Source organism: Panthera tigris, chromosome C1 (assembly GCF_018350195.1).
Source record: "Panthera tigris isolate Pti1 chromosome C1, P.tigris_Pti1_mat1.1, whole genome shotgun sequence".
NCBI classification, from domain to species: Eukaryota; Metazoa; Chordata; class Mammalia; order Carnivora; family Felidae; genus Panthera; species Panthera tigris.
In genome coordinates this window covers 130,603,374-130,622,061 of record NC_056667.1, presented here as the reverse complement: position 1 = coordinate 130,622,061, position 18,688 = coordinate 130,603,374, and the positions used below count along the sequence as shown (strand labels likewise).

Sequence of the window (18,688 nt, the reverse complement as noted above, 5' to 3'; positions counted from 1 at the left end):
ACATTTTGCTTTGGGCAGCAGGGAGAGGATTCTCAAGAAAGTCATTTCTCAGTGGGTCTCACAGCAGACGTGTTTAGAAGGAATTCAAAACAGAAAGAATTTACTGAAAAATATACTTAGGGTTTTTTCCTTAAGTTTACTTTTTATTAACACAATCAGCCTATGAATCTCAAACTATATAAATACATCCAAATTAAAAATATTGCAGTCATTTATGAAGGCACGGTAGTCAAAACATGAACTTGCTCAAATTTCATTTAGGAATGACTATAACACTTCAGGAATATCTTATTTTTCTCTGTGTGGCCTTAGGAAATATCTTATCCTTTGTCTTTCCTTAGAAAAAGAGCCAAGTTGAGTCATTGATATTTGTTATCCCAGTTTATAGATTTGGGGACTGAATTGCAAGAAACAAAATAGCTTATTTGGGGAAAACTAAGGAGTCTCAGAATAGGGTTCACTTCTACTACCGCTCTCAGTCGGATCTGCAGATTTTTCCCCCACTTTCTTCCCCTTGTTGTCTGCCACTAGCAGGCTTTCTTGTGGTCAACTGACTTTGTTGTCCTCTGGAATCTGGTTGAGGTTGGTCAATAGAGAGATCAGAAACAGAGAGTATAAAATGAAAATATTTCATTCTCTACTCTTCTTTTATGATGGTTTGCCTCTCTAACTAAAGCTGGCAACCCGTCTCACACAATAAGTGGTCTGTTAGATGATTGCTGTGCATGTTGTTCTTTCCAGATTTGATTGGGCACTAATGACATTTTGATACTTCATATTCTTCAAACTCAAGTTAAATATAGTCATCTGTTCTTAAATTAAATATTTCTCAGTTTTGAGTTGCTGATTTACACATTGCCATTCTCTCTAAAGCTAAAGCAACCACAGTTGTTTCTTTGCAACCTGTAACACTTTGTCATCCCTGACCATGGTAGGGGCCAAGTTGTCATTTCTCATAATGATCATTTACCATCCTGTCAGTGAGGCAATCACCTGAGGTGTTTGGGAAGCCTCCTGTTTCCTTGGCTTTTTAATTGTTTGGTTTAACATTTAGCATCTGGGTGTTGGAAGTATGTTGTCTGGTTTATAAAACTGAATGTTTTTGTATTCTTTTATTGTTTCTAGTGCTTCCAGTAAGGCACCAGAGAAGTTTCAGGATGGAAAATCAGATGATTAGTGATTAAATTCCTGACACAAAATTTCAAGTCTAAGTGGCATTACCAATTTAATTGTCTATCTAGGACACATGTGAGGTTAATATACACTGTCAAGAAATGCATTTTCTGAATGAACATGAATTCTTATATTGAAACATGAGCCTATTTATAGGTTTAAAGTGAAAGTGCTTCAAAATTATGCCATAATGGTACATTACCATATAACATGGTAAAGTGCAATTTATGATGACAAAGCTTCTGCACTGTAAATAAAGATGCTGATTAGGCTTGCAAGGTGCAGTATTTGTGAACTTTTGATAAGAATGTTTTAACATGGAGACGAGAAAGTATAATTTAGTGGATTTCACTTCTCTGTTCCACATGGAACTCTAACCAGTGAAATGAGATGTCTGGAGTCAGCTCAATTCTCAGTAGAACCTATTGTACCTTATTAAAGCAACATACATAATTATAAACTGGGTTTAAGTTGCTTTTTTCCTCTTTCTCTGTGTCAGCAGAAGTAGAGAAGTAAGCTACTAGACTCAGTCAGTGTTAAAATTCATAGAAGTTACTGTATATACCAAATAGACTTTTGGTAACAATATAGAAGAACTTTTATTGTCATAGGACTAGCTACTTGTTAGCCATCAAAAAAAAATTAATTTTATTTATGTCTAACTTTTAAAATTTTGTTTTCACTCTTACTGATTCATCAAAGTGTGTATTTTGTTCATGCAAAATATGATACTGGATAGAAAAGGGAATCAAAGAAATTACTTTAGTTCCTAACCTGAAGGAGCCTAGATAAAATAATGCAGTACATATACATATGCCAATATTAAAGACGAATTTCTCTAGTTACTTTAAGTAAGGCAAATTTAAAAAAAAAATTAAAATCAGATCTTAGTTGATCTTGCCCTGAATATTTGAATATCTGGATCTGAATCTATTTGGATCTGAAATGGCATCAAATTACTTAGTACATCTATGACCTAGGGTTGATTGTATAACCTTTCAAGCTTCAGTCCTCATCAGTGAAATGTGGAATGAAGTAGTATTTACTCTATCAGTTGCTATGAAGATTAAAGTTAGGTTTTATACGTGTAATGTATATCCTTCCTGCACATTGTAAGCATTTGTGAAATGTTAGCTTTTATTGTTTACAACAACAACAAAAAAATAGTAAAAGGACGAACTAATGAATGAGTGGATGAGTGAATAGGCGAATGAATAAAAACTCTCATGAATTTTGACAAAAATAAATTAGGAAGTCCTTCATTTGCAAATACTGCTCTACTCTGTATCTTCTTTACCTTTCTTAAGTAAATCATGAAAACTGTTATCATTTGTCTGGACAAATACAGCTGATCTTAATTGGTCTCTCTGCAGCTCTTTTGTTTTTATCTAATCTAATCTCTACACCAGTAATCTTTAAATAATCTATAAAACTACAAACCGAAAATGATATTAATGTGCTTCAAAACCTGCATGACATACTATAACTTTCACAACAAAACTCAGATTCACAGCCTTGATCTACCCTATACATTGCCCTTCTTGCCTCTTCATGGGATCCTCTTGTCATGTCTGACCTGCTTAACCTTTGTTCATTTTCTCTTTCCCCTTCCACTTGGCTTCTACACCTTGAATTCCCTCTGCCCAGAGCCCTTCTTTCTCTTTTTTCTCTTTTCCTGTCCTATTGACTCTTCATCATTCCCTTTCTCAGGAAAATCTTCCCAGATCGCACATTAGCTATCATTTCATGTTCTCATAACAAACAATCTTTCCTTCATCATTTTGCTTTTTAATATATATATTTGTTGAAATTTAAATTTCAACAAATTTCAACAAATTTAAATTTGTTGAAATATATTGAAATATATTGAAATAATATATATATATATATATATATATATATTTGTTGAAATTTAAAGTAGATATAAATCTTAAAGCTTGGCTTTTCTGAAAGGAAGGAAGGAAGGGATGAATCAGTTCAGACTGCTATAACAAAATACCATAGACTGGGCGGCTTAAACCACAGGCATTTATTTCTTACAGTTCTAGAGGCTGAGAAAGAAAATTAACATATCCATGACCTCTACAAATTTCTTCATTTCCTTTTTTAATCTCTTTCTTTCCATCCCTCCCCTGCCTCACTCTGTCCATGGGAAACACTTGTTTTGTTTTGTTTTGTTTTGTTTTGTTTTGTTTTGTTTTGTTTTGTTTTTTGTCACCATAGATTACTTTGAAATTTTTAGAGTATATGAGTGATATCTTTATTTCTGGCTGCTTTCACTCGGCATAATTATTCCAAAATCAACCCACATTGTTACATGCATCTAGTTCATCTTCTGTTTTTCTTTTTCCTCAGTAGCATTACATGAGTTAAGGAAAACATATATCCATGACACTTGTTAAAACATCAATGAAGTTTTTTTTCAGGACTGTCACACAAGATATAAGGGAGTATTGCAATGGAATTTTGTATTGGAAAGAGCAATAATTGTAATGGAAATAATTGTAATGGAAAGAGATGGTAAAAGCTTCCTGAAGGAAAACCTGGGTCCTATAGTTCTTTATGTTCCTTATATAGTTCTGAGAGCTTGATGAGTGTTCACTGGATGTCTGATGATTCTTAAAAAAAGATAAATGTTTATTAGTAAACAGAATCTCATATTTTTGGCTTGGTGATTTTGTTGTATAATATTGAAAACATGCAATTGTTTATATGAACTGAATGATTAGTAAATAGAAATATACTTAAAATATTAAATACATTGTAAAAGCTAAGAATGATTAAAACATTTAAAATAAACTGTTAAGAATTTTATAAAAATACATTGAGTAAAATGCATTTTTATCTGATTTTCATTGATTAAAGCTATCTACTCTTAATTTAAAAAATTTTTTTGAAGTAAAAGTGGATGTAATTATAGGAATGCCTATATCTTCATTTAAAAATATATATTTAAATTTATTTCAGGTGATTGTCAAATCTGGGCCAGGAACTTTCCTCAGTTTGGCTGTTTATGACAATTATATCTTCTGGTCAGACTGGGGAAGAAGAGCTATTCTGCGTTCCAACAAGTATACAGGAGGAGATACAAAAATTCTTCGTTCTGATATTCCACACCAACCAATGGGAATCATAGCTGTTGCCAATGACACTAATAGCTGTAAGTTACACTAGACACTAAATGTATTTCTTAATTATATAATCTCTTGAAAAATCATCTATGTGTTCTAGTAATACTTGGTTGAATTTTGTTTTCTTAGAGTTCCTGGGATAGTGTTCAGGATTTGACCATGCAGTACAATAAAATCATCTGAAACGTTTAAGATACCTTCTGTAGTTCTGAATTTATCACCAGAGGAACAATTCCTTTTTAATTACTTGTTTCTGGAACTTTATTCTCTCTCACTGCCTATCTTTGAACTTTCAAATCAAATTGTTTCCTTGAAAATAATACTTCTTAATAAATAAGCTTTACATCTGGGCTTAAAAGTTCTTTAATCACTGGAACACCTACAAAAATTGCAGCTTGAAGTGTCAATGTGGTTTTTAATGATTCTAGTTCATGTGATGCCGTGGCTTCCTTGACAAATGTTGTAGAAGATGTAGTGATTTATGTTACATGTTTTTCAAAAGTTCTTATTGCTTGTGATGTTTGGATTTTCAAAAGTCCTGAACCTTTCTTATTTTTATCTTTGAGAGATGGGTGCAGTCTAACAGTTTACTATTAATCTCTATCTAACAGAATAGAAATTCAATATAAAATGTTACCAATAAAGCTTCTTTATTGCAGGTGAACTTTCTCCATGTTCAGTATTAAATGGAGGTTGCCATGACCTGTGCCTTTTAACTCCTAATGGGAGAGTGAATTGTTCCTGCAGGGGAGATCGCATATTGCTAGATGACAACAGATGTGTGAGTAAGTAAAGAGTATTGAAATGTGATATGACATAACTGCTCAAAAAGCACACACAGACATATTGAAATTGTTTCAGTATTCATGAAGTTGTACTTTCCTCCAATATTAAAGGCCCAGTTGGCATATCTCTCTATCCTAAAAAGAACTCGATTCACCATTCTACTTGATTGTAACACCATATGATAGATAATGATAATCCAAACAGCGGCAAATGGTGTGTTCCCCCCATTGTGGGCTGGAAGGTGTTGGATTAGAGAAATAACCTGTGTACATAATCATCTGCAAACTTGTGGTTACGACTTTGAAAATTAAGTCAATAGCAAAATTAAAAAAGCTGAAACAAACCAATATATAGGCAGTAGATCAGAAGCCTTGTAGTGAAACTACTCACAGTCCGTCACAGTATGTAAATGAGAGAGAATGGCTCATGCAGCTTATTTGTAATCATTTCCAAACGGTTAATTAAGAATGTAACATTGCAGCCTTGCATGATGTTTATACCTCCCAAAAGGCATTGCAATCTTTAATTAGTACCATTACAGTATACACTTATTAACAGCTAAGTTTTCAAACTGTTTCCAAAATAAATAAGGTTCAAGTGTTCCAATACTGCCATGAGAAATTAGCCAGCGACATAAAGAATGTTAATTCATCTTTAACATTAAGACTGTTGTGTATAACAAAGACAAAAGATAAACATTTTGCTGGAAATTGGTGAACTCACTCTCAGGATGTGGTGATTGTTTGCTTTTTTTTCTCTCATCATCTATTTCTTCATCTTCTACCTTTTCATCTTAGAAAACCAGTGGAGCTGGATATGCTCCATTGTATCAGATGGTATAAGTAGGTTTCATCTTTGTATTTGGTCGTTATTTACCAGGAGGATCTTTTTTTTCAGCCATGTACTTTAATGCAAGCACTTTCACATCGTTTTCTTTACCTTGAAAACTATCACACCTCATACAAGAACACAGACATACCTTTTCACTTTGCACACTGGTACCACAACCCAAAGGGCACCTTTTAGCCAAAGAAGTAAAAGACTTTCATTTAAGACTGTGCCAAAGCAAACGAGGGAATGATGCAGTTGGTCAGTGAACTTTAAATGAAGACAATTTTAATAATTCGGGCCACAAATTCCTGTATTTCTTAGTAACCCAACACTTCCTTGAATTGTTCAGGCAATTGCTTAAACTCTCTTTCAGTTTGCTTTTGTGGTTTCAGCTGTAATGGTCTGGATCTGATGCCATCTGTAAGCCTGGAGTGTTAGCCATGCATTAGAATCATTCATGTTTCTTTCACAGGTCAATACAGGCCAGTAGAAAAGCAATGCCTTTAGTCGAAACAGCAAGGCTAATTTGTATACAGTGGATGCCTGTGCTCGCTGCAAAATAGATTAGATACATCTGTCCCTACTAAGCCACCTGCTTCTCTCTATTGATGAGAGGGAATGAATCAGAAAGAAAACTGTCTTTTAAACAAGCACAGTTGTATTCACATGCAACTATAGAGTGATGTTGGATTCCTCAGAGCCGACAGACCTTTATAGAAGCATCCTGTATCCATGGTGCATTCATATTGAAATCCTGTGGTCCAGCAGAGAGATTGGAAAGTAACTTCTTGTCAAATCCATCTTTGGGAAATGAGGATATTTCTGAAATATCTATGTCCACATCTGAATTAGTTCACCCAGAGCAGTTCATGAATGTTAATGGCAGTGTTGAAGGGGTGAAAGGCCATTTACTAACACCTCCCTCGGGGTATGGGAGGGAAAACCATGTGTTGACATAATTCATGACAGAAAGATTAGGCAGTTCCATTTTATACAACATTCCTAACCTTATCAACACCCGCAACAGAAATAAGAATAGCAAATATAATTAAAGTAATTACCTTGTAAGAGAACTAGAGGACAGATGAACCACATTTTTGTTTCTGCAAAGAAGCATAAAACACTCAATACTATTTCATATGAACATACCTAAGCAAGAATTGTGCTTATATAAGATTTGATTTTACCTAATAAAAACATTTTTTGTTGTGAATATTTTTCCCCCTCAAAGGCATAATGATTATCAAAACAAAATTTGCATTTTCAATCATAACAGTTCGTTTTCACTGGAAGTGGGAAGTTAAATAGGATGTGTTGAAAGTAGAATAAGTTGGGAATGGCATATAGACTCTCAGTAAGTGAATTTTGTTCAGCTCATGCTCTATTGTGATCATGTGCAGTAATGTCAGCACCCTTCTTAACACTTGTTCCTTTATTTTTTGAAATGTTTATTTATTTTTGAGAGAGACAGCGTGAGTGGGGGACAGGCAAAGAGATAGGACAGAGGATCCGAACCAAGCTCTGTGCTGACAGCAGTGTGGAGCTCACGCTCATTAACCATGAGATCATGACCTGAGCCAAAGTCAGACACTTAACTGAGCCACCCCGATGCTCCAGCTCTTCTTTCTTTAAAGTTAATGATATTTTAGATTTTTTAATTCTTTGTTACTTTCTCTAAGATGACTTTCCACCTTAGCTAATGACCACTGAAATTTAGACTGCACCAAGAAAACGAAATATTTTTAGAATATGAAAAAAAATTACCGATGAAAGAGTTCAATTAAAAGTCATAGGTAGGTAGATTGATAATCTGTGAAAATGAGAAATTTCTAATTTCTAGAAATAATAAAGAAAACACTGGAAACTTCAAGTAGTAATAGTGGCTGGAATATTTCTGAAATATAGCTTTAAAAATAAATTGGTAGTAAATTATAAAATTAAGCTCTGTTTTCTGCATTAGTGGAGATAAATGAATTCCAGTTACCTCCAACATAATTAACATGACTAGATTTTGCTGTACAATTATTCAACAAGCAATGGAGTGAGTACAAGGAAGCAAACAACACAAGGGATGCAACCAAAACGTTAGATTCCAAGTATTTGCTGGCAAATCTATTATTTAAGAATAAAAATAAGTCCATTTTCCCCAGGAAAGCTCTTTCTACAACAGGGGTTACACACTGGTGTTCCAGGAATGAAACAATGAAACCTAGCTGTAGAAAGATGTTTTTGGTTTTTGTTTGTTTGCTCATACTTTGTTGCTGTGGGTCTTTGCTCACAGATTGGGCAAGCCACATAAAAACTCAGGCTTTTATTTATTTATTTATTTTAATTTTTTTTATTTTTTAAGTTTATTTATTCTTGAGAGATAGAGACAGAGCATGAACAGGGGAGGAAAAGAAAAGGAGGGGGAGACACAGAATTCAGAATTCGAAGCAGGCTCCAGGCTCTGAGCTGTCAGCACAGAACCCGACACAGGGCTCAAACCTACAAACCGCAAGATCATGACCTGAGCCAAAGCCGGACGCTTAACCAACTGAGCCACCCAGGTGCCCCAGAAACTCTGGCTTTTAATTTCTTAGTAAAATCTTGAGATTTAGAAGTGAGACAATATGGTGGTGGTCACTTGGAGCCCATAAATTCTGGTTCACATGCTTTTCAGTTTATCAGGCTCTTCTACCAGTTTAATCCATGGTTTCCTGTGCATTTCAAGGAGCAGGTGCTGGCCGTGTGTATCAGTTCTGCTCCCTGGTACCTCCCACAATGCACAGAACAAGAGACTGAGGAGAATCTTTTTAGCAGTTTCAGTACATCTGAATGACAAAAGCTGCTAAAAGGTAGTTGGAGAGGAATATAGGTTGGAGGTAGATTTAAATGAGATGAATCAAGTCAAGCATTAACAAAAAAAAGAACACTGTCCCTGAAACTGTGGTAATATTGAGTGTCAACTACACTCAAATGTAAATAAATAAACAAACAAACAAACAAGAGAAGTCTATGTCTGGAAAATGTCAATGTATTGAAGAGTATATAATAGGTTCCGATAAGAAAACACACACACTCACACACACACACACACACTCTCAATATGTACAGAGCCCATTTAACTGGTTCTTTTTTTTTACAATTTCTTTTTAAGGTGGACTGTTAAGCAATATGCACAAATATAGTTACCCAAATTTAAGCCCATCCTTCTTTCCATACATATATAGTCACAAAATAATTAGCAAAATATACAAATAGGTATAAAAGAAAAATGAAGTGAGGCAAGTCCCAAAAGTTTTAGAAAGGGAAGGTAAAAACAGCAAACATCATGTTTGTTATTGAGTAAAAACCTTGACTTTTTCCCTTTCAGCAAAAAATTCCTCTTGCAACATGTATTCAGAGTTTGAGTGTGGAAATGGAGAGTGTATCGACTACCAGCTCACCTGTGATGGCATTCCTCACTGTAAGGATAAGTCAGATGAGAAACTACTCTACTGTGGTAAGTGTCCCATGTATGATGTCCTTGTTTCAGAGAGCAGTTTGTAATTATTTTTATAGTTTTTGGTTTGATTATCTCCATTTAGTTCATACGTATGATTTCCTGAATGTCTGTAATAATATGCAGGTCTAAGGCATAGATTTGGCTTTGTTCTTGTTCAAACAGGGCTCCTTATTTCCTATTCGGTACTCACGATACTCAGTGAAGAATTTCCCCATGGCTTTCTGTCTACAAAGTACAAATTTAAGAGCCTTTCTTTTTAGCTGTCTAGTTATTCATCATGTAGGAGTAAGTTTTAGGGTTACATTCCTAAAGTGTAAGTCAGAAATATTAGTTTTGGTAGATATTGTAAGTTTATTCTGCAGTAAAGTTTCACCATCAGTCAGCACATTGTTGAGTTGATATCAAAGTGTCATCCTTATTTTTGCCTCCTGGATTGGCCCAGGGCTAGTGTCTTTGGGTACAAGGGCTTATTGCCTTAGCTATCCTCCCCATCAAGCAGGGAGTTCTGCCAGCTGTACCTCTATAGGTGACACCAAGTGATGGTCAACATTTTGTTCTCTCTTGAGGGTAGAGATTGGCTTTTTGAGCCCAGCAAGCAACTGATGTTTACCTTCATCACAATATTTTTCCTGGAAGTTTGTGTATGTGTAATCATTAATAGTTATTGTAGCATTGTTCCAGCTTATTTCCAAAATGGTTTGATTTATTTTTGCACTGCAGTATAAGAGTGTTGATATTGTATGCTCTGTAAAATTCAGGAATATATATCTGGAATTTGGTTTCTACTTTTCTCCTTTGTTCTATAACCTGGATAATAATTATACCTAAATGATCAAAGAGTGGTTAAAATAAGAGGAAGATAGAGTTTGGGCAATTCACAGGCAGTTCTCTCTTTTATGTTGCAGAATCACACTCTCCGTTAAAATGATAGTCAGATGTAATTTGTCCATGATTGATCTATAACTGAAATCTTAGTGAATTTACCTCAACTGGCATATTCACTTGAATGAATGGTTATATTCTATACACTATGAAAATATTAAACTATATAAAAATATAATAATCAGCTTGCAATTCATATTTATTATGAATTGTCTTGAGAATATATTTCACATTATTTTTATCTCCTAAAAATATTCGTGTGAGCAGTGGTTGGCAAACTTTATCTGGAAAGGGTTAGTTAGTTAAGTAATGTAGGGTTTGTGGGCCAAAAGTGCTCTCTGTGAATTATCCTTTATTTAAAAAACTTTTTTTAAACTTTTTAGAAATATAAACACCATTCTTAGAGCCAGAGCTATACAAAAACAGGCTCACAGGCTGCATTTGGCCTGTGGGATACACCCGTAGATGTAGATTTTAGGCTTTGGAGTTACACCTGAGGTTGCATTTATGTTCCTAGACCTACTAGTGTATGACTTGTAGGAGCAAGGGTACTTCTCTGTATTTTTATTTCTCACTACAAGACAAACCTAGTTTGAATGTTGATTCAGAACACTAAATAAACAAAAGTATATGTACATTTGCTCAATATAGAGCCTGGCACAAAATTAGTGTTCAGTAAATGGCAGTTATTATTATTGTAAGTGGTACCTTCTGCCCCAAATCAGAAAATACAGGAGACCCTCTTTTTTTTTTTTTAAATTTTTAAAGGTTTATTCATTTGTCAGAGACAGAGAGAGGCAGAGCATGAGGGGGAGGGGCAGAGAGAGAGGGAGACACAGAATCTGAAGCAGGATCCAGGCTCTGAGCTGTCAGCACAGAGCCCAACACAGGGCTCAAACTCACAGACCTTGAGATCATGACCTGAACTGAAGTCGGACACTTAACCGACTGAGACACCCAGGTGCCCCAGGAAACTCTCTTTAAGGTAAATACATTTAGAAAGCAATTATTATTATTCTTAGAAAATTTGGTAAACATTTTTCAATGTTTTTTTAAGTTTATTTATTTATTTTGAGAGAGAGAGAGAGAGCATGTGCACGCACACACAAGTCGGGGAGGGGCTGAGAAAGACGGGGAGAGAGAATCCCAAGCAGGCTCCACACTATCAGCACAGAGCTCCATGCAGGGCTCGAACTCACTAACTGTGAGATCACGACCTGAGCCGAAATCAAGAGTCAGATGTTTAACCAACTGAGCCACTCATATAATTTTTTAAGGGAATTTACGGATATTTAGGTAACTCTCTGATTCACTGATTCAGGGATACATGTTTTGCCACTTATTTTTCTTGTTATAAAATCCTTACAGCATGCAGAAGAGATAGGAGATAGGTATTGAGAGTGTCTTTATGACTTTTGAGGTAGAGACTGATTTCTTGAGAAAGTTTAGTATGTTTATTTCCATGCTAGTGGACACAAATATAAGAAGCAATAATGTGAGTATAATTTGAAGAGGTCTCCAAGTATGAACACTGAAGTTAAAATACTTAGTCAAAAAGGTCTTTACTGAATATACCACTTGATAATGCATGAATATGCAAAGCTCTAATCTAGAGCTTTGATCCTGCACAGCACTTGTTTCATAGATACATGATCCAATTGTTATGAATGAGATCTCATCAGTGATTTTCTTTGTTTTAAAAATATCTCTGTAAGACATCCAGTTCTGTTTCTATTTTCATTTATAAGAAAACAGAAGCTGTCGACGAGGTTTCAAGCCCTGCTACAATCGTCGTTGCATTACGCATGGCAAGTTATGTGATGGTGAAAATGACTGTGGGGACAACTCTGATGAATTAGACTGTAAAGGTAAATATGTGCTGCTTCAGCCTAGGAATGTTATGATGCTGTTTCCTGAAATTTTCCATAGTGTGTCCCTGACAGCACAGTGGTTTCACCCTTTTGGTATATAGCACCTGCTAACATATATGGACCACATTTTCGTAGATGCTGTTGGAGGGGAGTTATTAGAATTCATTGAAAATTATGACTATATTCTCTATTCTGATTTTTATCCCTTCACTCACTTCAAAACTCGTGTCATTTCTTACATCTTCAGTTCTACCTCCTTGTTTATTGGACATTTCTACAAGAATGTGTAATACTGAATGTACTGCTCCAAAAATGCTCTCCTTCATTTCTCAATTATCTGTTTTTCACATGAGTGTGTTTCATCATTTTCCTAACAACCAGACAGGAAAACTTGGATTCCTCTTTCCTCCATACTTTATCACCCACATGCCCATGCATCAATAAATCATCCAATTCTTTGAAATATCTTCCCTTTCAATCTACCTTGAGCCTGGATTAACACAGCGTTCCTTATGTATGTATGTATGTATTTAATATTGAGAGAGAGAGGGGGGGGAGAGGGAGAGAGAATCCCAAGCAGTCTCCACATTGAGTATAGATATATCCCATGACCCTGGGGTCTTTACCTGAGCTGAAACAAAGAGTCAGAAACTCAATTGACTGAGCCACCCAGACATCCCAACACAGCAGTCCTTTAACTTGTCTCCCTGCATATACTCTTTCCAGTTAATGCAATTGTTGTTAATCATGCTATAATGTTTTATTGAACTTGTTCTTACAGTGATTACTGGGACAGATCAGCAAACCAGACTACCTGGGACAAAACCTTAGCCCCAACCCCAATACTGACTCTGTCTTTGGATAAAATACTTAACCAATCTGTGCCTTAGTTTCCCAAGCTATAAGAAAAGAGGCAATAATTAAATGAGTATATTAAAAGCTCAGAACAGAACTCGGCATATAGTAAATGCTATATAAGGATTCACCTTGTATTTTTAATCATAGACATGATAAAGAATCACAAATGGAGTCCTGGTGTTTACAGAATAAACAACAAATGTTTTAGTCTGACATTTAAGGCCTCCTAAAATCTGGACCCAAAAGAATTTTCTAAACCAATTTTCCTTTAAAAATCTTCATTCACTGAACACATTTCATTGGGTACAATGCATTAAGGATGAACACATAAAATTAATAAGTCATCTGCCTGTTCTTTAGGAGTTCAAACTGCAAGTGAAAGATAGTAATTTACAGATGAAGATTTATATCAAGTACTATAATTGCACATATAAGAATACCAAGTTTTTCTTGGGGGAGTGGGTTGGAATAAGGTATAAATAAGGTGGAATGATCAAAATAGAAGGTAATTCCAAGTAGGGAGACTAATATTGAAAGCTGCAAATAATTTGATATGGTCAGAGCCTGATTGCATACTGGCAAGTGGTTTAGAAAAAATGAGACAAATTAGAGGAAGGAGCCATGACTTGAAGATGTATTTTGACCCATTTTAAGGAACATAAACTTCACCTTGTAGTCACCAGAAAGTCAGTGAAGGCTTAAAGGAAGCCCAATATAATCAAATTTATATTTAAAAAAAAAAGAGGAAAAAAAAACACTTTGATTGTGAAAATTAAAACTATAATACTGACATCAGAAAGATAAAACAGGAGGCTATCACAGCAGCCAAATATGAGATTAAGAGGAGAGAGACAGATACAACAAATTTTAAAAGGTTTATCTCGGGTAATAATCCCAGAGAAAGCATAGGAAAGAATAGATGCGTTTTGTGAGCTTTTGTTTTTGTTTTTGTTTTTAAATTATTATTTGTGTTTCATTATTTTTTAAATTTATTTTTATAGGTCTTTTGTTCACGTGGGATAGAAATAAGATAATATTTGCGTTCTGAGAGGGGAGCACCTGTAGACACATTCAGATGGAACTGTTCCAAAGACATTTAGATAGATGTAGAGCTGGGGCTCCAGTAGTATATTTAGAAGAGAAGTGTTTATTTTGAACTCATTACAGAGAGAAAGCTCAGAGGATGTATGGAGTAATAGTTGTAGGGGAGTACATCAGAATTGACTATTAAAAAAAAAAAAACTAAATATACTAATAATACAAAAAAGGAGAATCAGATCACAGGACTAATAGAAAGATCTTCATAGGAAATTGTTATTATTTTTTACGAAGGGAGAATCAGTTAGCATTGTAAAGTGTTATGGGGAAGGCAAGAAGCCAGGCATAGACTAGAGGGTCATTGAACTTGGCAAATAGGAGATAATTTCTTGGTAACCTTCGTTGGGAGTCAGTTCAGTGGTAAAGAACAATTGTAAAGAACAGCCAAATTTCATTGGGTTGGAGCAGAAAATGTATGGTGAAGGAGTAAATACAGTGAAGATACTATTTTTAGAAAAGACTGATGGTTGGGGTGCCTGCGTGGCTCAGTCAGTTAAGCGTTCAATTCTTGATTTCGGCCCAGATCATGATCTCACAGTTGGTGAGTTCAAGTCTCACGTGAGGCTCTGCGCTGACAGGTCTGAGCCTTCTTTAGATTCTCCATCTCTCTCTCTCTCTGCACCTCCCCTGCTCTTGTTTTCTCTCTCTCTCAAAAATAAATAGACATTTTTTTAAAAGAAAAGATTGATGGTAAAGGAAAGATGTGAAGTCCAGTTGCTATGAGAAGGTGATGCAAAGTTGTGGAAGAGGACAGAATGTGCACAAATAATTTGTCACTAGAAAAGGGTTAAGAAGTTACTCTGCCATCTTAGACCATAAGACTTTGGCCAAACACTTGAGTAGCTTACTATTTAAGGTTGACCCTGTAGCTTAGGAAGACCCAAATACTTTTGCAGACTAAATCAACTGTTATTTCAGACTGCATGTAAAATATTAAAAATGATAAAGTATAGTAAGATACTGGGATAAATATAGGGAAATGGATAAGTGTTTGGAAGAAAGGAGGACACCAAACTATAAGTAGACCAAAAAAAAAGTATGTTTTATTATTTTTTTGCAGGCAGGAAGGGAGAATATAATAAAGACTTTAAGCTAGGATAAAGATAAAAATATCAAGATAGAATGTGAAGGAATTGAACAATAGATATGAAAAGTAGATTTTACAACAAAATTCATAAAAGGAACTGTGGGAAGTTAATAACTTACTGTGGATTTTCTTGAAAAATGAAAAAAAAAAAAACATTTTTTCAAAGGTGGTAAACAAATTAGTCCATGAGTTGAAGTTTATGAAACAGAGTACCTAGTACATGGTAGGTGTATGCCAAATTCTTCTGTTGCTGCGGGAGCAGTAAGTCTTCCAAAAAATATAGATAGATTTTATTGTGCCTAATGTTATCATTACCAGCTGCTGAATAACAATAAAAATAACTCACGATGTTATTTCCCCTTTCTTAGACTAAACTTTTGATTTCTGTGTTATAACTATCTCAGTCTTGTACTTGGACAAGAACTACTGCATTTATGAATCAAGTTTCAGTCAAGACTTTTCTTTTGTGATAATAATAATGTAAAAATCATAACTATTGGATATCTTAAAAACAACAACTAAAACGTATGCCTTGAAATTCTTCCTGTTTAATATAGGATGCTTGAAACTAAGAGCGCTCATGAAAACTCATATACTTTATTACTAGCTAGAAATTAATAGATTTAAGTAAGTGAACTAGCTCCTTTAGGATAAACAAATGGGTACATTTTAGATGAGATTATTTATTACAGTTACATCTGTGGATTTGATTTTTCCCTCATATTAATTTTATTCACATAGTGTCCTTGTAGGGCACATTTCACATCCTAGGGAAAGACTTTCTGGGTCTATATCCCATAAGCCAATTTATCTTATAAGTCAGTAATTCAGATGCATAGCCATCCAGCAAATGGAACCTTATCGTACCTAAAAAATAATGAAATTTGAAAAGGAACATGTAAGGGCTCAGGGACAATGGAAAAGGAGTTCTCTCTCCAAGTGTTTTCTTCCAGATACACCTTCTCTGTTTCTATAGTCAGTGCAACATGTGGATGCAGTGCTTTGTTATATATATACATGTGCACACGTGGGCACTCACACCTCCGTGCATGCATGCACACACACACTTGTGCTACCTATTACTTTTTTTTTAATTTTTAATGTTTTTTATTTATTTTTGAGAAACAGAGAGAGTGCACGCCAGGGGGAGGGGGACAGAGAAAGGGAGACACAGAATCCAAAGCAGGCTCCAGGCTCTGAGCTGTCAGCACAGAGCACAGCATGGGGCTCGAACCTGCCAACGGTAAGATCATGACCTGAGCTGAAGTCGGATGTTTAACCAACTGAGCTACCCAGGTGCCTCCAGTACTTTTTAACATAAATAAAGCAAGACATGAAAAATATAAATTAGTACAATAAAAAGTCAATATACACAGAGACAGTTTGATAGGCTATGGAGAGAGGCTACGGTGGAATCATCTGTAAATTACTTGAAGTATTTTACACTTTTTTTCTTTGGTTTAGATCTTAATAGTAATTAATCTTTCTTTCTTTCTTTCTTTCTTTCTTTCTTTCTTTCTTTCTTTCTTTCTTTCTTTCTTTCTTTCTTTCTTCCTTTCTTATTCCACAAGGCAGAAAATCTGTTTACAGAGTGGAAATGGATATTATAAGGAATCAGTTTTAGTTTCTTCTCTTTTTGAAGAGAAGCAAAACCCTAAATCCTTGTAAATCTTTTATTACTGCCCTGAGAGTTTTAGACATCAGGCTACCTGGCAGGGTGGAGGGAGATAACCTGAAGAATTGTTCAGAAAGTTTGTCATTCTGTATTCCTCTTCTGGTTGTGTGACAGGTTGTGTGAATAGGTTCAGGGAGAGTACATGATATCCTTCCTTCTCTCCCAATTGAGATGGGTCTAATTACTCCCTTTGGGAAGTACATGAACTTGCCTGGGCCACCTGGACACCTTTAGGTGGACTGGAGAGCTAAGTAGTTCTAAGGCTACCTAAAGGAGAGGAAACTGGTGATTGTTTTTTCATAAATTCATAATAAAACTTTGAAGAATCCACAAACAATACGCTAAAGGAAGAGATAAGCATGCCTATAGACGAAATCATCATTCCTTCTGGGTTTGCATACCTTTAGAGCCTAAGCAGTAAGTTAAATAAAAGATGTGGTTTGAAAGTAAACAGAAGAGATATGACAGCAAATTTAATGTTTTCTTTCTTTCTTTCTTTCTTTCTTTCTTTCTTTCTTTCTTTCTTTCTTTCTTTCTTTCTTTCTTTCTTTCTTTCTTTCTTTCTCCTTGTCAGCTTCCCTGTGCTGCAGGCTGAGCAGGGAAGTTGGAAGAGAAAACATTGACCTAAGTTATTTATAACAAGTGTCCTAAAAACCACAGAAAGACTAATCGATCTTATATCTTTCCTATCTCATTAAATATTTTAACTGACACAGACAAAAGAAAGTGGCTGGAACAGGAAAATTAAGAAAGTATATGAGGGGAAGAATGGTTTTATTCCCCCTTACTGCTGCTTTGATCCACATTCCCTGTCAGATCTTCCTTTGTAGTATCTCATTGCTATTCCTGGTGTGGCTGTGCTGTTTTCACTCACATTTTGCAGGCTTCCTTCTCCTTTTGGACTATCTGGAGGGAAAAGTCTAGTATTTCTCACTTGGCTTATCTTTATTTGGACTACATTATTTTCTTTTCTGTTTTTCGGGACTTTTAGCCTGAGGAAAAATTGACAGAAAGCTTTCATATTCACTTGACAAATTAGAGATTCCAGTACATTTCTCCCTCAAAAATTACCCGAAGGGTGAAACACATTTCAATACTTGACTGACCAAAACAAAGTGGGGAAGAAATATAGTTGAAGGAACATAGCAGAAGACGTTTTGGCAGAAGAGGCATTTGCTTACCTGTTTACTAAAGTTCCTGTGGTTCCCATGGACTCCTCCCATCTCCCTCTCCTTCCTTGCCTACAGATGCTGGAGATATTAATCCCCACAACCACCTTGCTTCTACTGCGTATGAAATGCTGCAACCACTTAGTATGTCCAATTTCAGTGTGACTTAACATCCTAGTTAACCCTCCGATGGTTCCCAAACTCTACACCAAGTTATAGACTCTGTGGAGAGAGGATTTGAAGTAAAGGTACAGTCTTCCTATTTGCACATTGCACCTACTCTAATAGGTCTGCCTGGTCCTCCTCACCAAGATTCATTAGCCATATTTTTTATTGGAAAGTGGAAGAAAACACACATCCTACAAATATTCTACCCTCTGCCCAGTTTTCCTGACCCCCTACCTCATCCTTTTGCCCATGTGTTTCTTTTAAATATTATCTCCTAACACCTCTTTTCAACTTCAAAGTTATAGTGTGTTTTCATCTAGTCAGATTTCCTGTCCTTTCTTTCCTCTTCTCAGAATACCATCTAAAACTGGGTTCCACTTGCTCCACATTCCTACTCTTCTCGCATTCTTTACGTGCACTTCCACCTGAGAGCCCCAGTACAATTATTTTTGAACCTCCATTACGGTGACAT

The 18,688-nt window shown here is 35.4% G+C and overlaps 1 protein-coding gene across 1 annotated transcript in view; it reads left to right on the top strand.

Moving 5' to 3' along the window:
* LRP1B (LDL receptor related protein 1B) overlaps positions 1-18,688 on the top strand; it is a 1,866,249-nt gene that overhangs the window by 1,560,514 nt on the left and 287,047 nt on the right. Inside the window, exons 44-47 of the mRNA XM_042994392.1 lie at positions 4,141-4,333; positions 4,964-5,089; positions 9,277-9,405; positions 12,039-12,158. Coding sequence (XP_042850326.1) covers positions 4,141-4,333; positions 4,964-5,089; positions 9,277-9,405; positions 12,039-12,158 — 568 coding nt within the window. The remainder of the gene's footprint in view (positions 1-4,140; positions 4,334-4,963; positions 5,090-9,276; positions 9,406-12,038; positions 12,159-18,688) is intronic.